This window comes from Lipotes vexillifer, unplaced genomic scaffold, assembly GCF_000442215.2.
Source record: "Lipotes vexillifer unplaced genomic scaffold, Lipotes_vexillifer_v1.1 scaffold238, whole genome shotgun sequence".
In the NCBI taxonomy this organism is placed as follows: domain Eukaryota; kingdom Metazoa; phylum Chordata; class Mammalia; order Artiodactyla; family Lipotidae; genus Lipotes; species Lipotes vexillifer.
The window spans coordinates 1,820,380-1,837,230 of NW_006785665.1; the positions used below are offsets into that span (position 1 = coordinate 1,820,380).

Consider the following 16,851-nt stretch of genomic DNA (forward strand, 5'->3'; position numbering starts at 1 on the left):
GCCCCCATGTCTTTCCCTTTTAGGGGAATTGGTCACAGTCTCTGTGGCAGAACTGGAAGGGACTACATTTCCATTTCTGAAAAGGGAGTAAAGTAGGGGGAGTCTACAGCCCCCGCCCCCAGCTCCACTTCATTCCAGGTTACCCAGCTGGGCTTCGGGGAACCTCTCCCGGCTTTGACATATGGAAATCAAAACTTGCAGGCAGGAGCTAAGTTGTCTTGACGAGGGAGCAGGGGCTTAGTCTCCGGTGGGGACTGTGGCTGTAGTTAGAAGTTTGCTGGGGTAAGCTGGACTCCCAAGTCCCCTGTGTCTAGTTCACTGGGGTAGAGAAAGGAGAACCTTTCCACAGCCTAATCTCCATTTCTCCTGCTGGGGCACACACAATTCCATTTACTCTGGTTTGCTTAGCCTCAGTTTCCCCATCTGTGGGAAGACGGCGTCAGGGCCCTATGTCTTTAATTTCAGGAAGAGCAGGAAGTGGCTGGATGGAGGTTAGCAAATGAGGGTCCCAGGAAAATAAGATGGGGGAGTGAAGGGTTAGGATACCCAGGCATCCTGTCCCCTAGGCTCTGTCCCTCAAGATCCCTGGGGCTACTCTTCCCCCAGTCCGAGGCCGGAGGACCACTCAGAGGGCCCCCTACGTTATCCATTGAAGTTGGCACACAGATATTCCGTGTCCATAGGGCTAGGAAACTGACATCCCACGCCACCCCATCCCACCCTAGGGACCACGGTCCCCCTTCCCCACCACTTTCAAGCCTTACCCCCAGCCCAGCAGTGGAGACCCTAACCCAGGCGTCCAAGACTTCCAGCAGAGTCTGTACCGGGCAGGGGGTGGAGCAGAGGCAGGCAGGGCAGGGGGAGGGGTGGGGGCCCTGCCAGCCCCCTCCAGTGCCCCAGTTCCCAGGCAGCTCTTAAAGGGACCAAGGAGAATTAGCTAGGGGCAGCTTAAGGGGGTAGGTGTAGAGGAAAGTAGGTGGTGGGGAGAGGATTAGGTTTGCCAAGGACAGAAGGGCCAGAGTAGGGGGCCTGACACATCCTCTATTCCCCTAGAAACCCCCAGACTCCTCAGTCTAGCCCTTTCTTCCTCCCATACGACCCCCATTTTGGCCACCCAGCTTATGACTACCACCTCTTCGAATCCTGGCCCCTATTCCCCTTGGGCCCTTGCCCACTTCCTCCCCCCTTCCCCATATTCGTGCCACCTCAGTCTCCGGTGAGAGCTGCCAGCTGGCACTGACTGGTACTAAGCACGGAGAATCAGCCCAAGGATTGTAAGGGACTGAGGCCTGGCCCCAGAGGGGGAGGGGAGGCCAGCACCTCAGAGTCAATTTAGGGTGGGGGAAGGCAGGAGGCACCTTCCCCTCTCAACTACCTTCTAAGTCTTGTTTCTTCCGCCCCTCCCTGGGTAGGGGTCACTGAGGTGCTGGGGAGGCTAAGAGACAAAGGGTCCTGGCTCAGCCCCTCCCCCTCCTACTCCCTGATCAGCTGTCAGGGTGCTGACATAGAAAAGGCAAATGACTTAACCAGTTACCTCTGGCCTTGGAGGGGCAGGGGGCAGCTGAGAGATACATATAAGTAGAGGGAAAGGGAAGTGGAAACTGAAAGACAGCAGTGAGCCAGCAGAAAACCTCAGTTCTCATATCACTGCTCTGCTCAAAAATCCCCCCTGGCTCCCCAGTGCCCGTGGAATTAATTTCAAACTCCCTGACTGGTGTTCTAGACCTCCTCTCATCCCTTCAGCCTGGGAAGGCTCCGCCCAGTCCACTTGGACCCTGCCTTTCCTCAAGTTTCAGTTTAGACTCTATTCCCTACCTGGGATGGTATTTCTCCTCATTTCTACCTGATAGAAATGTTCCATGCCCTCCCCACAAAAGGACCCCTTCCTCTGTAAAGCCCTCCTGGGTCCTCCCACAGTATTCTGAGTTGCCACAGTGTTTTCTGGGAATCAGGAGTCCTGGGTTCCACCAGCAGTGAGCTGGGTGACTTCAGGTAAACCTCTCTTCTCTCTGAGTCTCAGCTGCCTCACTTAAAACGGGAATACTAATGGTCTGCCCCCTATCGTTTTGGAAGTAATTTGGCTACAGTTCTCAGGTTCTGCAAAAGTGCTCCCACTGAGTCTATTTCTGAGTCTATGCATTTACAAATACTTATAAATCATCTACTATATTGTCAGACACTGCACTAGGTACTGGGGATTCAAAAAGACAAAAACACCTATTCTCAGGTGTATGTATTCCAGTATGGAAGACAGAAAATGAACAAATATACAAACAAAATATGTCCAGTGATGATAAGTGCTCTGGAGGAAAACAAACCAGGGAATGTGGCTCAGAATGAGGAGGAGGATGCTATTTTATTAAATTTGGTCCGGGAAGACTTTATTAGGTGGTGACATTTGAATAGAGACCTGAAGAAAGTGAGGGAACAAGCAAGCAGATATTTGATGGGAAAAGTGGTCAGGCAGAGGGAACCACTAGTGCAAATGTCCTGAGGCAGTCGTGTGCTTGGTGTGTTCTAGGAATTACATGGGCAGTCACTGCAGCTTAAGTGGAGTAAGCACGAGGGAGAGCCGTGAGAGACGAGCTGGAAGGGTCGTCATGCCTGGCTCTGCATGCCATTTAGAGGACTTTGGCTTTTACACTGAGTGCTTTGGGAAGGCTCTGGAGGGTTCTGAGCAGAGGAGTGACCCAACTATTAAAGGACCACTCCGCTGCTGTGTGGAGAATAAAGTGTATGGAGCAAGGGCAGGAAACTAATGCCGTAACCCAGACAAGAGACGGTAGTGGTGGTGAGAATGAACTGGATTCCAGATATATCTTAAAGATGGAGTTGGCAAGATTTACTAATGGACTGAACGTGGGATATGAGAGGACAAGAGGAGTTAAAGACAAACTCCAGGGTGTTTGGCCTGAGCAACCGGAAAGAAGAGTGGTCATTGGCTGAGGTGGAGAAGATTATAGACAGAGCAGATTAGAGTGGAGTGGAGGTGTAGAAATCAGCATATCGGTTCTGGACATGTTAACTTTGAGAGCCATTAGACTGTCAAGTGGGTATTCAGGTCTGGAGTTCAGGGCAAAGGAATGAGCTAAAGGTATAAACTTGAGAGTCACCAATATATGGATGGTATTTAAAGCCGTGCACCTGGAGGAAGTCTCTCAGGGCCTAAGTGTAGACAGAGGAGAGAAGAATTGAGCCCTGGGTCACTCCATCCATCAGAGGTCAGGAAGAAGAGGAAGATTCAGCAATGTCAGCTGAGCAGTGACAAACAAGATCAAGGGAGATGAAGACTGAGAAGTGGCAGCTGGGTTAGCAACGTGCAGGTCATGGGGACCTTGCAAAAGCAGTCTTTTGGGAATGAAGGAGGAAGCAGATCAGCAGCTGAGAGTGAAGAGGGGAAGTCTGAAGAGAGAGAACAGGTATGAAATAGTCATCTGGAGAAAAGGGATGACTGGGCTAGGGACAGGAGTAGCAGGGGAGGGAGTCCCAGGGGTGCGTGGTCATGAATTTAAAGACCAGTCAGCAGGGGAATCATCAGAATTCCATCCGAAGAAACTACCTGAAATCTTCAAAGACAAGACATTCACTGCAGCATTATTTACAATCATAAAGTTGAGAATTAATCTAAATGTCCAGAGGGGGTGGTTAAAAAAAGTGTTGTATATTCATTCAGCCATTAAAAATGGCTGCAAAACACAATATACCCTTACCTTTTTTTTTTTTTTTTTTTTTTTTTTTGCAGTACATGGGCCTCTCACTGTTGTGGCCCCTCCTGTTGCGGAGCACAGGCTCCGGACGCGCAGGCTCAGCGGCCGTGGCTCACGTGGCTCACGGGCCCAGCCGCTCCGCGGCATGTGGGATCTTCCTGGACCAGGGCACGAACCCGTGTACCCTGCATCAGCAGGAGGACTCTCAACCACTGCGCCACCAGAGAAGCCCCATTTCTCCCTTATCTTAAGAACCAATATGAAAAAGATAATCTTGCCAATAGAAAGATGAGCAAAAGGGATAGAAACATGTTATTCACACCAGAAGAAATGCAAAAAACCAATATACGTGGATGGAAAAAAGGTTTCAACTTCTCTTCAAAGAAATGCAATTTGAAACACTAATGAACTATAATTGTTTTCCTAACAAGATGGCAAAGATTAAAACTGACAAAAATCCTGGTGTTGGGAAGAGTTTGGGAAAAAGTGGGCACTGCTGCAGGTGAGAATGGTAATGACCCAGTTTCTCTGGATGACACTTGACAATATTATCAACGGCCTTCATAATATGTATACCTTTGTCTCAGCTAGTCCCCTTCTTGGAACTTACTTCTTGGAAATGCCCAGAGATGTGTGCAAAAATGTCTGTTCCAGGACACATTATTTACAAGAGCCAGGAGAAAACTGTAAATATATGTATATATTTGAAAATTGAAAACAAAATGCTTGAAGGCCTTCCCCCATAGTGTTCATAGTGTTTACCCCTGAGTAGTGGCAGCACAGATGATTATAATGTTTTTCTTTCTCTTGTTCTACCCTCTCTGTAATGGCCAAGTATTACTTACATGATAGGAAAAGAGTCAATGTTATTATTATTGTTTTTAACAAATTTACTTATTTATTTATTTTTGGCTGTGTTGGGTCTTCGTTGCTGCATGCAGGCTTTCTCTAGCTATGGCGAGCAGGGGCTACTCTTCGTTGCAGTGTGCAGGCTTCTCCTTGCAGTGGCTTCTCGCAGTGGCTTCTTTTGCAGCGGAGCATGGGCTCTAGGTGTGCGGACTTCAGTAGTTGTGGCACGAGGGCTCAGTAGTTGTGGCTCTTGGGCTCTAGAGCGCAGGCTCAGTAGTTGTGGGGCATGGGTTTAGTTGCTCCGCGGCACGCGGGATCTTCCCTGACCAGGGCTTGAACCCATGTGCCCTGCATTGGCAGGCGGATTCTTAACCATTGCACCACCAGGGAAGTCCCAAGTCAATGTTATTTTGAAATAACATTGGAAAGTGCTTTTGCATGTTAACTGAGAAAAGCAGAATCAAAGTTTAAACCACGGTGAGACCTTAACTATGTAAACTATCAATAAATATATGTTCAGGAAAAAAAAATCTGGAAGGAAATTCACCCGGGGTTGCCTCTGGGTGATTGAAAGGGATGACTTCTTTTTTCTTCTTTGTAATTACCTGTGTTTTCCGTTTTACTACAGAGTATGTGTTACATGTTATTAACAGCAACAAAATTCTTAATAGTCATTTGTGGTCCGCTGAGTGTCACGTGAAGTAACCACGTGTGCGACGCACCCGCTGGGCTGAGTCGTACCTACCAATTCGACTGGTCGAATGGTAGGCATGGTCGGCTTGCCGCAGCTTTTGCAGACTTGCCTTATCGCTCTGCCCTCCTCAAGAGCCGGGACCTTGCCGGCTGGTCCTGGTGCTTCCCAGCCCACAGTGCGCACGTAGCCTTCTATGTTCAGAGCCCGCGCCATCCATCGGGGTCCGGCTGGGCTGCGCGGGGTGGGGGGGGGGGGGGGGAACCAACGGCGTGGGTGGGGCTCTGGCGCCCCCACGTGTCCAGCCCAGGAAGTCCTCATTTAGAAGAGACACAGGGGCTTCCCTGGTGGCGCAGTGGTTGAGAGTTCGCCTGCCGATGCAGGATACACGGGTTCGTGCCCCGGTCCGGGAAGATCCCACATACCGCGGAGCGGCTAGGCCCGTGAGCCATGGCCGCTGAGCCTGCGCGTCCGGAGCCTGTGCTCCGCAACGGGAGAGGCCACAGCAGTGAGAGGCTCGCGTACCGCAAAAATAAATAAATAAGAATAGACACAGGACTCCAATGATGCCCAAGACCCCATACCCACTTGGGACCCCTGAGGCCTTCGCCTGGGACTGAGAAAGGGTTTCCTTCTTCGAAGCTGTCCACCTCAGAAAGGGATCACTTCCTCAAGCCCACGCCCCATCCTCTCAGCATCCCTTTCCCAGAGACACCTGGTTTCAGCCCACGGGGAACCAGAACTTTCCAGCAGGACTTAAGAGGCTTTTCTCCTCTCATTCATTTTGCTTTCTCCAATTAGTTTTCCCACAAACCCAGACATGCTCTTTTTCTCACTGACTTTTTTTTTTGGCTGTGTTGGGTCTTCGTTGCTGCACGCAGGCTTTCTTTAGTTGCATCGAGCGGGCAGGGGCTACTCTTCCTTGCGGTGTGTGGGCTTCTCATTGCGGTGGCTTCTCTTGCTGTGGAGCACAGGCTCTAGGCGCGTGGGCTTCAGTAGTTGTGACACGCGGGCTCTAGGGTGCAAGCTCAGTCGTTGTGGCGCATGGGCTTCATTGCTCCGCAGCACGTGGGATCTTCCCAGACCAGGGCTTGAACCCGTGTCTCCTACATTGGCAGGCGGATTCTCAACCACTGTGCCACCAGGGAAGACACTTCTCACTGACTTTTGACCTCAGGCTCAACTCCTCTGTCGCAGGGAATATAAACTTATATTTTATAATCACTATTTTCTTTTCAGAGGGGGAGCATAGTGTCACAGAAGTAGGGGTCTACAGCCAGGACCCTGGGTCCTCTGCCATCTACTAGCTGTGTGGTCTTGTCGAGTTAACTCTGAGTCCCCATTTCCAGGGGCAAAGGGGACAATATCCACCTGTCAAGACAATATGAGGGTCAAATGAAATAGCACAGAGATGCTTTGGAATTTATAAAGGGCCAGAGAAAGTTTGGTTCCTATAGCTCATTTTCCCTGTTTGGGGCCCTTTCCCTCAGTCTGGGCTCCTCATTCCCCCAAGTGATAGACTCCCTCTCTGAGGCTCCTACTCTGCCTGACACGTCCCTTTGTCCACAGCAGTCCACGTTTTCTGGCTCCCAGTGGAATGTAAGGTCCCTGAGGACACTGAACACACTGTCTTGTGCATTTCCCTGTCCCTGAGCTGAGCATGGAGTGTGGCGCAGAGGGACATTAACTGCTTGTTTGCAAAGTCAGTCCTGCCCCTTTCCTGCTGCTCTCATTGGCTTCTATTCCCTCCCCCCCATCTGTCCTTGCCCCAGGTCCTGAGATGTCACCACCCTCAGACTGGGTCCACATCATCATGTCTCAGTATTCACGCTGAGTTCAGGATGCAGCACAAAGAAGGTGCTCGCTAAGTGCTGGCTGGTTGAAGAAAGCTTGGAAGGAAATGCTCTCCTTCAGGCTCTGCTTCTCTGAGGGACTTATGGAGAGAGAGCCCTGCACTGGGTGGGCAATGCTCAGGTCACAGCCTCTCCCCATCAGCCACCGCTGGGTGCCCAGATGTGCATCTGAAGCTCTGAGGGCCTTGTCGCATCTCCCTTAGAGCAGGGGCAAGGCTGGGCGGTGTGAGGATGCAGTGACTGAGCGACATTTGTGTGTGTGTGTGTGTGTGTGTGTGTGTGTGTCTGTCTGTCTGCTCCTCAGAACACACAGTGACACCCACCAACAAAGACAGACACCACAGCAGCCAGGGGTAGAAACAACTAGTGTATTGATTTGGGGAGGAGAGAAGGGGTGCAGATGGGAAATGGGAGGCAAGGGGCTCCTTAGTTTGCCAAAATCCACTGCCACACACCCTCCACCCTTCCTCATCTTCCTCCTCTGTGGTGGGGCCCCAGCAGGCTCTCCCCCATTCTAGTCAGCCTCCCTCTCCCTCCTCCCCTACACCCACCTGACCTCGACCTCCAGTGACTGGGCACAGCCCACCCCTGGCTCTGAAGCTGGGTGACGGCAGGCTCATTCTAACCTTTCTTCACCCTCCTTCTACCTCCCACCTCATTCCCATCTCTTGTCTAAATAACATACAGAAGAAGCAAGCGCAGCTGGTACCTGGGAGAATCAAGTCATCCCGGGGCTGGGGACAGAGGGGAACTGGGGGCGGGGCAGGCAGAGGAGCCTCAGCCAGGTGTAGTGGAACGATGGGGGATGGCCCAGGGGCCTGGCGGAGAAGACTCCACACCTGCCTCTCAGGCACCATGTCACAGGGTCCCCAGGATGGGGGCAGCAGGCAGGGCAGAAAAGCAGAAACTAGGCTCTGTAAAAAGCATCCCTTTCCCTTGGCTCCCTCTTTGGTTTTAAGGCAGATATGGAGTTCCCCAAAAGCAGGGAAAAAAAGGGGGGGATTGAGATAGATGCGCTTTTGGGGGGGGCTTATGTTTTTCCTTCAGTATAAAACCACTGTAGAAAATAACTTCTCTTAGAAAAAAACAAAAACATAGAAGAAAAAACAAAGGGGTATTTTTCTTTGGCGTCAAGCCCCTTCCCAGGAGGGGCAGGGCAGGGGTGGGCATGAGGTGAGGAGGAAGCAGGAGGCCTCCGCCCCCATCCCTGCCTGGCAGGTCCCAGATTACATGATGCTGCAGTTCTGGGGGCTCTAAGAGAAAAGAGAGAAGGGGAGAGGTGTGAGCTGCAGCACCTGGCCCGTACCCTCCCTCCCCTTACCCCCCGCCCCGCCCCTGCCCTCCAATCTGGGGCTCAGACAGGAGGGGCAGGATGCGGGAGCGACCATCTAGGATCTTGGGCTTCGGGGAGGAGGCTCCCACTCCCCCGGGCTGCGGAAGAGAAGGCTCTCCCCCCACAGGGCCACCCTAACCCTTAGGGACCAGGGCCCCCCTGCCTGTGGGGGTGTAGAGGCAGAGGGACAACTCACCTGGGTTCGGGGTCTGCAGTTGCCCAGGAGGTAGGAGCGGGTGACCAGGCTGTCCCCGAAGCTGCCACCCCCACTGCCCCCCACACCGCGGTAGCTGCGAGTGACTGTGACACTGGAGGCGGAGGAGCCAGAGGAGATGGATCCGCCCACCTGGGCTCCCGAGCTGCTGGCAGACGCCTTGTCTGCAGGCTGCCCGCACGTCCCGCACAGCACGGTGCGCGAGCGCAGGTTGTACTCGGCGGGGTCCCCCGAGCTGCTGCCGTGGGAGCCCTGAGGAGGGAGATAAGGCTCAGGCCGGACGGCGAGTCTGAGACTGACTGCTCAGGCCCAACACCCAGGCTCCGCGCTCCTGCAGGTTCCCAGTTGCCAGGCGGGAAGGTGGGGTTCTGCGCTCAAGTAACCTAACCTAACCTAACCTAACCTAACGGCGGGTGGGCGATAGGGCTTAGGGGGCCGGGGCTGGGAAGGGAGGACACGAAAGGGGGCAGGGTCATGAAGACTTGGGGACGGAAGACAGGGAATGGGAGTTGTGGCTTTGACTCTGTCCTAGCTACTCTGAGCTTAAGAGGGAAAGGAGAAAGAGTGAGCAAGCGTGTAGAGCAGCAGGCATGCAAAATTAATTGGGAAGTGGGGTGGGTGAGAGAGACCGTTCTCCCAGGAAAAATGGGGGAGATGAGAGGCCATGCAGGTGACAGGAACGGGGAGGAGACAAGAAAGAAGATGCATGCAACAGAAATTGGGGGAGAGAGGCAGGGCTGGGTGCCCCACATCTGTCCTCCCATCCCTGTCCCAGGAGACAAATCCAGATGCTTGTCCACTGCTCCCATGGGAAGACTCCATGGCATCAGAAAGTTCCACTCCCTTCCTTACCAGAGTAGGGAACCCAGACACCTGGGTTCCCTGTTCAAGGTATAGGGAGGAGAGAGAAGAAAAGCCAGGGCAGCAAGTGAAGTTCCAAAACATTCTTTAATGAAAAGATTTTTGGGGCACGGGAAGGCCAGGGAGAGGCTGTCCCCAAGGCCTGGCTGGGTGCCCCAGCATGGGCTTGGCCTCAGCGGCGGCTGCCACTCACGTGGTGGTGATGGAGCAGGTCATCTCCATCCTCATCCTCGTCATCCTCAACCATAGTCACTGAGCGCACCAGCTTGCGCATGGCCACCTCCTGCCGGGGATACGAGAGCCCCAGGGGTTAGGGGCTCAGGGCCAGGGGAGGAGTGTGCAGCATACCCAACCCAGTGACCACCTAAGAACCTTCGAGTGGCCTGCCCTTTGTCCAGCCTGCTGCTTACTCTGTCCTCTGTGGTACTGGAGCTAAGGAACTTGTTTCTACCCCAGGGTGACACTGTCAAACTCTCTGGGTAGGAGCACGGTCTGCCTTAACATTCCTCACTGTCTAACCTCCACCACTCCTGCTGCTGGGGGAGGCAGCTTTGGGTCTGTACACTGGGTGGAGAGTTTGGGGCCTGGGACTGTACAGGAGAGCTGGGAGAAAGTGGCCCTGAATTGGCCCCTTTGGGTTGGGGGCAGCTGGCTCCTACTTTGGCCGTCAGGGGAACTTTGTCCAGTAAGAGGCCAGCCTGCAGCATACTCACTTCCCCAGTGGAGTTGATGAGAGCCGTGCGCAGGCTGTTTCCACAGCCCCAGGTGTTCTGTGCCTTCCACACCAAGTCAGTAGGGGGGCTATGGGTGGCCCCAGCTCCTGCAGCCCAGATCTGGGGGAGGGAGAATTAGAGAAGGGTGCTCACTCCAGCACTCCCATCCTCAGGCCAACCCATCCCCACCCGAGGCCACCCCAGAGTCCCAAACACCCTGCCACTCACCGTCACCACCTGACCAGCCTTCAGAGTGAACTTTGGCGGGAAGCGGTAGGTCAGTAGGGGATCATCTCCATTCTGGCGCTTGATCTGCCAGTTGCCCATGGACTGGTCCTGCCAGGGAGAGAAGGGGAAGGTTGGGGGAGGCTCGTTCAGGCTCTTGGGTTTATCTCACTCTATTCTGCCCCCCACTGCCTTCCCCCTCAAGGATAAATAACAGCTAGCGTCTGTTGGCTCTTATGCTGTGCCAAACACACTCAGTACTTTCATTTTCCCAAGACTTCAAAGGGTTAGGGACTATTATCATGCCCATTTTACAGATGAGGAAATCGATGCTCTGAGAGGTTAAATAAATTGCCGAAGGTCTCACTGCCACCGATGAGTCCCGGAGCCAGGACTGGAACAAGAGTGTGGAGGAGATACCCACACTGCCCTGGTCTGCCTCTGATGGGAGGAACAGCCCTCCCCACAAACTCCATCCCTTCACTTTCCAGGTTTTCTCCCTAACCCGGATGCATTCTCTTAGACCCAACCCTGGGGGACTACCTCGTTGGACTTGTTCCGCAGGCGTACGAACTTGCCCTCCTCATCCACCTCCTCCACGGCCACGCGCCCGCTGGTGCGAGCGTGCTGGGAGAAGCTGCTGCGGCTCTCCGTGGACTCCAGCTTGCGCTTTTTGGTGATGCTGCCCCCACTCTGTGTCTGGGACGAGTGGGAGGAGGCCCGGCCGCGGCTGCGCTGCGAGGTGGGGCTGGGGGATAGGCGTAGCCTGCGGAGGGGGAGACAGGGTGGGGGGCCTAGTCAAGGCCGGTGGCGGGCCGGAGGCGGCCGCTAGCACCTCCCCGACTCACGCACAGCCCACCTCCCCTCCTCGCCCTCCAGGAGCTTGCGGTAGGCGTGGATCTCCATGTCCAGGGCCAGCTTGATGTCCAGCAGCTCCTGGTACTCGTCCAGCTGCTGTTGCATCCTTGCCCGCATTTCCGCCATCTCCCGCTCCTTGTCTGCCAGCAGCCGCCGGCTGGTGTCCCGCTCACGGGCCAGCGAGTCCTCCAGGTCCCGCAGCTTTGCTTCCTTGGCCGCCAGCTGGGTGACAGGGGGCAGGGGTCTGATGAGCTCCCAAGGGCCCCAAGTATGGAGATGTAAGGGGCAGGGGACACCCAGCTATCCTTCCCAGGATCTCCAGGCTCCCATCAGAGCCTTTTATGGCTTTAATGTGGCCTCAGCTGGCTGGTGACGACTGGGGAGGCCTTCTCAATATCCATCTGAAATCTCTTAATCTGAGGCTAGAACCTATTTCCTCTGCCACAAGTGGCACAGCCAGCTAGAAGAATACTGATGCTTTTAACACCTCACACTGGGTCTCGTGGCAGATCTATGAGTTAGGGAGGATAAGAATGATCTCCATATTCAAATGTGAAAACCAAGGCTCTGAGAAGCGAAGGTCTTACAGGCGAGATAAGAGGTAGTCCTGGAACAGCAAACAGGTCATCTGACTCCAAATCCTAGGCTTCTTACTCAGCCTGTGGTCCTGGGGGCATGTTCTGTCCACTACCCTCCCCTCCTCAGGACTTCCACTTGACATCCTGACATCCTGCCCAGACTACTGGCTGATGGGGGAGGGGCGGGGTGGGGGCATCACCTGCTTCTGGAGCTGGCTGAGCTGGGCGGAGAGGCTGTCGATGCGGACGCGGGACTGCTGCAGCTCCTCGTGGGCGGCCCCCATCAGGTTGCTGTTCCTCTCGGCTGACTGCCTGGCATTATCCAGCTGGAGGGGAGGACACAGGGTTAGGGCTGCAGCGACCAAAGGCAGGAGGGACCTGAGAAGGGCATCACTGCTGCAGCGTCAGGTGCCGGGTACCCTGAGCTCCTGCCACCGTCCTCCTGATCTCCCACAGGACATCTCAGGGTGGGCGGGTGGAGGGCTGCTGGGGGCAGAGGCAGCAAGGGAGCCACGGGAGAATGAGCACCTTGGCAGAATAGGTCTTCTCCAGTTCCTTCTTGTACTGTTCCACCTGGTCCTCGTGCTGGGCCCGCAGCTCCTGCAGGGCATCTGCCAGCCGGCTCTCAAACTCACGCTGCTTCCCATTATCAATCTCCACCAGGCGCGTCTCATGGCGGCGCTTGGTCTCACGAAGCTCCTGGAAGGGTTGGACCCAGAAACCAAAATCAGAACTAGTCCTTCAAGGATGAAACCCAAGTTCCCGGCCCAGTCCTAACCCTGAATGGAGTCACTGTAAAGCCCCACTTTAACCTGGGGGCTGGCCACCCCCCAACTCCCCATCCACTAGTACAAGGGAGTCAGGCAGGGAGCTCTGCACACAGCTGATCCCCCAGCCCCAGCTCTGATGTCTGTCACCACCCAGCCCTGGTCCTCCGGTCTGCAGGGCACAGTTCCCACCTCGCTGTAGATGTTCTTCTGGAAGTCCAGCTCCTCCTTCAGGGTCTGCAGCCTGTTCTCAGCATCTACCCGCCGCAGCATCTCATCCTGAAGTTGCTTCTTGGCCTCACTCAGGGCTGCCTCGAGCTGAGAGGAAGGGGGCAGAGGTCAGGGAGAGGGATCATAGGACATCAGAGCTGGAAGGAAGCTGAGAAGTGGACTGCGTCCAGCACGTCCCTTTATATGTGCAGAAACAGGTCTAGGGGAGTGAGAGCCTTGGATACCCACAGAGGTAATAATATATTTATTCCCTCACAGTAATGACTCTGGGTAGGTACTGTGCTAAGAAAAAAAAAAAAGACAGTGCCTCCTTTCTCTGGCACAACATAGCAATTGCTATAACGGAAGTATGTCCAGAGTACAGAAGGAATATGAGGGAAGGAACCAAAGTGTGCCTGGGGTGGTAGAGGGGGCTTCCGGGAAGACCTCCAAGAGGCTGAGATCTGAAGGACAGGTGAGTGGGGCAGACAGGAGCCAAGCGCAAAGGCACAGAGGGAAGGAGGCACACATGTGCACTTCAGGATCCCCAGAATGCTCAGTACTGCTGAAGCCTGAAGGACAGGGCTCGGGGGGTAGAGTGACAGCAGAGGCGGCCAGACTGGAAGGCAGGGGCTTGATCGTGGAGAGACGCACCCTTATCTGCCACGAAACAATCCTCTGAAGCTCAAGCGGGGGGGCACCCGTCTTAGATCTTCATCTTAGAGAGCACAAGCTGGGAAGTGAAGCTGGGAAGGGCTGGGGGCAGGACCTGGGAGGAGAATGGCCCAGGCTTGGTTTTCTTGTCAACATGCTGCCTTCTCCTGGTCTCTCCACGGTGTACCGTGGCGGCAGGGCCTGGGAGGGAAGACAGCCCAGGACAGAAGCTTGGTGACTGTCTCTAGTCCTGGCCCCACTCTGAGCAGATGTGACTGTGAGATTGGGAACAAGCCAGCTTCTTTGATTCTGTTCCTTAGCTTGTAACATGAGAGATTAGAGGCTAGAATACATAGCAAAGTGTTTTGAAAGTAAAGACCATCGTATACATGCTGAGCACTGAGAACATGCATCCATATGTGATCAACCATCAGCTCCCCATCAGGGCTCTGGGGACAGTCTATATCCTCTCCTGCCTCCCAGAGAGGTCATGGCTCTCTCTAGCAGGGTCAAACCGGGAGGGATCCAGGGCCAGGCACAATTTATTGCAAAGTTAAATGGAAATGGCTTGTGGATTCTTTTAAATTCACCGTGCTAGACATCATGGGCAGCAAAGGAGGATGCAATATGGTCTGGATGGGTGCAACGATGGTAGGACATGGGAATGGCTCTGATGCCATGTGACAGGTCAGACTGGGCACCTCCTAAGGGGGCCTGGGGTGGAAGAGTGAGTGTGCATTTGGCAGGGGAGGGGGCACAGGTGTCAGGTGGCATCACAGGCGGGCCTCACCTTGGCCACTTGCCCCCGCAGGTCATGCAGCTCGCTCTCCAGCGTGCGTTTCTCACTGAGAGCAGTGCTCAGTGCGGCCTCCTTGGAGTTGAGCAGAGCCTCCAGGTCCTTGAGCCGGGCCTGGGCAGCCATCAAGTCTCCCTCCTTCTTGGTATTGCTAAAGAAGCCAGGGAAGAGTGGGTTTAAGAGGAGGAGTCTGTGTTCCTAGAGAGAGCCAGGTCCCCCAGGGAGAGAGAGAAGTCAGGTTCTGGGAGGTCAGCTGTGGGGCCTGGCTCTGCTATCCCTCAAACTGCCAGGGGAGGGCATCCTTGACTTTGGTTTGTTTGCATCTGCCTGCCTCTGGGGCTGGACTCCCACTTCCCCCAAGGTCCCCAAAACCCCCTTCCTGCTTCTCCACCCTTCCCATGACTCAGTACTCAGGAACGTGCCTGGGGCCAAGGGCAAAGCTCGATCCCGTGAGATGAATGCTTTTCCCTCTCTCCCCTCCCATTCCTTCCCAAAGAGACAGAGCCACCTTTGTCTCCTGCCCCTTCCCACAGAGGGCCTTAACCTTCTCCCCCGACTCCACCCACCTTCCATTCAGCCAAGCCTCCTTCCCTGCGGGTACCCAGACAGCCAGGCTCCTAGGCCTTGGGTCTGTGTGTCCCTAACACTTATCAGTTTGAGACCTAAAGGTGTCTGTCACCTCCCCTAGTCCCTTTTACACACAGGGAACTGCTGGGAGGGCAAGTCTGGTTAAAGCTCAGGGGAACCTGGGATGAGGACAGCCAGGCATGGTACTGACCCTTCCCTTTCTCGGACCCAGTCTAGGTCCCCTGATCTGGTCAGAGCACAGGGGTTCCAGCCTCCCTCCCTCTGGGCCTCATCAGAGCCTGAGAATGCTGAGCCTGACACACTGACCACAGGCTCCAGCATCTGGCTCCAGATGTGACCCCCAGGCCTCCAGGTCCATCTGGGTTCCAGCCTTGAACCTCCCCACTCCTCAAACTGGGTAAAGCTTTAGCTAGAACCAACCAAACAGGGGTTGCCTCTGCCACCTCCCTTCCCTTTCTGGGCCGCTGATGATTTTTGCTGGAGAGTGACCTAGAGAAACAGAGGGATCCTATTTTCTTAAAGACCTCTGGGGAACCCAAGAACTTTTCAGTTGTAATGATCTCTTCAGCAATGCGTGGTGAGAGAAACCACTAGACCCAGGGAGTGGAAGGACAGAGACAAGGGGCCTGGTCCCAGTTGCCATCTGCAACTCATCAGACTTCAAGCATGAACCCACCATGGCAGATGGAAAAAAGGAAAACCAAACGTGGGCAGGGGGAAAAAATTCTATCCTGGAAAGGAGAAAAGTGGCCCTGCCAACATTTTTCTCCTGCCACCAAAGCCCTCAGCTCCAGCAGACCCAACAGTTCACTGTGAAGCAGGATGGAGAAGGCTAGACTGGAGGCAGCTCTGGAGGGAGGGCCTGAGACTGAGATGGTGTTCTCCTGCCACCGGCTTAGATTTCAAACAGGAGCCACCTCCCCTCCAACTGGGCTCCACTGGGAGGGGGGACAGAGCAACGCCCAGACAGGCAAGGGAAGGACCCGAAGACCTGGGGGGAGCACCCCCAGCCTGCACGCTTGCTCTGTCCAGGCCTCTGGCCACATCTCAGAACAAGCTGTTTAATGCAACAGTGTCTGTCTCCTGTGAAAAGAGGCCCTTCCAGATCTGGAGGATGTCTCCCCTCCTCCGTCTCAGCCAGAAAAGCTAAAAATAAAGTCAAAACCCAGCTCAGGTTTTGGCTGCCATCCGGCCCAGCCCCTGGCTGGGAGCATAGCCCCAACTTTCCATGACTTCAGAACTTTTCCGAAGCTGAGGCAGCTGCACGGCGAGGAGGGAAAAAGAAGAAAAACTGCTGGTAAAGTGAAGCGACGCAGCAGACATAGATTCCGAGCCCCTTGGGCTGACTGCAAGGTTGGCAGGGACTTCCCAGCCAAGAGGCCTCTCTACCCTGCAGGCTAACGGCTGCAGCTGGCCATCCTGGGAGGCTCTCAGAATTTAGAGAACTAGAAGGAGCTGAGCATACGTTCAGCTTAACCCCCTCCTTGTACAGATGAGGAAACTGAGGGACAGAGGAGGAAGGTGAGTGACCCAGTGTCAAGCACAGCAAGCAGCTATGGGGACCTGGGGGGGGGGCGGTCACAGTCAATTCTGGCTGCTGATCAGGACTCCTCCCTCCTCCCCTCCCCTCCCTCCCCTGCTTGTGGGTATGCCGTCCGCCTCTGGGGCCAGTGGTACCCTCTGGGGGGCACCAGCTTAAATATAGTGGCTAATGAAAGAAAACGTGAGAAATGAAGGGAAACTGTGGACAGGATGAGTGGTGGGAGATGAGGCGGTGGAAGGTTAGGGTCAGCGTGAACTGGAGCCTGGAGGACCCCGTGAGCGCTCGGTGAGACACCTACTTCCGGTCATCATGGGGGTAGGCGTGTGGACAGTATGGATGTTTGTGGGCTGGGTGTGCATGCGTGTGCGTGCGTTTGTGTGTGTGTGTGTGTGTGTGTGGGAGAGAGAGAGA

General features: G+C 54.6%; 1 protein-coding gene across 4 annotated transcripts in view; it reads right to left on the minus strand.

The window, feature by feature from the left end:
• Positions 1-8,128: 8,128 nt before the first annotated feature.
• The window catches only part of LMNA (lamin A/C), a 42,244-nt gene continuing 33,521 nt past the window's right edge, over positions 8,129-16,851 (minus strand). Inside the window, exons 2-12 of one of the 4 annotated variants that reach the window (XM_007457908.1) lie at positions 14,304-14,460; positions 12,842-12,967; positions 12,411-12,581; positions 12,083-12,208; positions 11,306-11,526; positions 10,990-11,212; positions 10,450-10,557; positions 10,222-10,341; positions 9,702-9,791; positions 8,780-8,899; positions 8,129-8,353 (exon numbers count right to left, since the gene is read on the minus strand). In XM_007457908.1, the coding sequence (XP_007457970.1) occupies positions 8,327-8,353; positions 8,780-8,899; positions 9,702-9,791; positions 10,222-10,341; positions 10,450-10,557; positions 10,990-11,212; positions 11,306-11,526; positions 12,083-12,208; positions 12,411-12,581; positions 12,842-12,967; positions 14,304-14,460 (1,489 nt within the window). In that variant the 3' untranslated portion in view covers positions 8,129-8,326. Of the gene's footprint in view, positions 8,354-8,629; positions 8,900-9,578; positions 9,792-10,221; positions 10,342-10,449; positions 10,558-10,989; positions 11,213-11,305; positions 11,527-12,082; positions 12,209-12,410; positions 12,582-12,841; positions 12,968-14,303; positions 14,461-16,851 lie in introns of those variants that run through there. The other 3 variants (XM_007457906.1, XM_007457907.1, XM_007457909.1) reach the window with 3 other exon arrangements.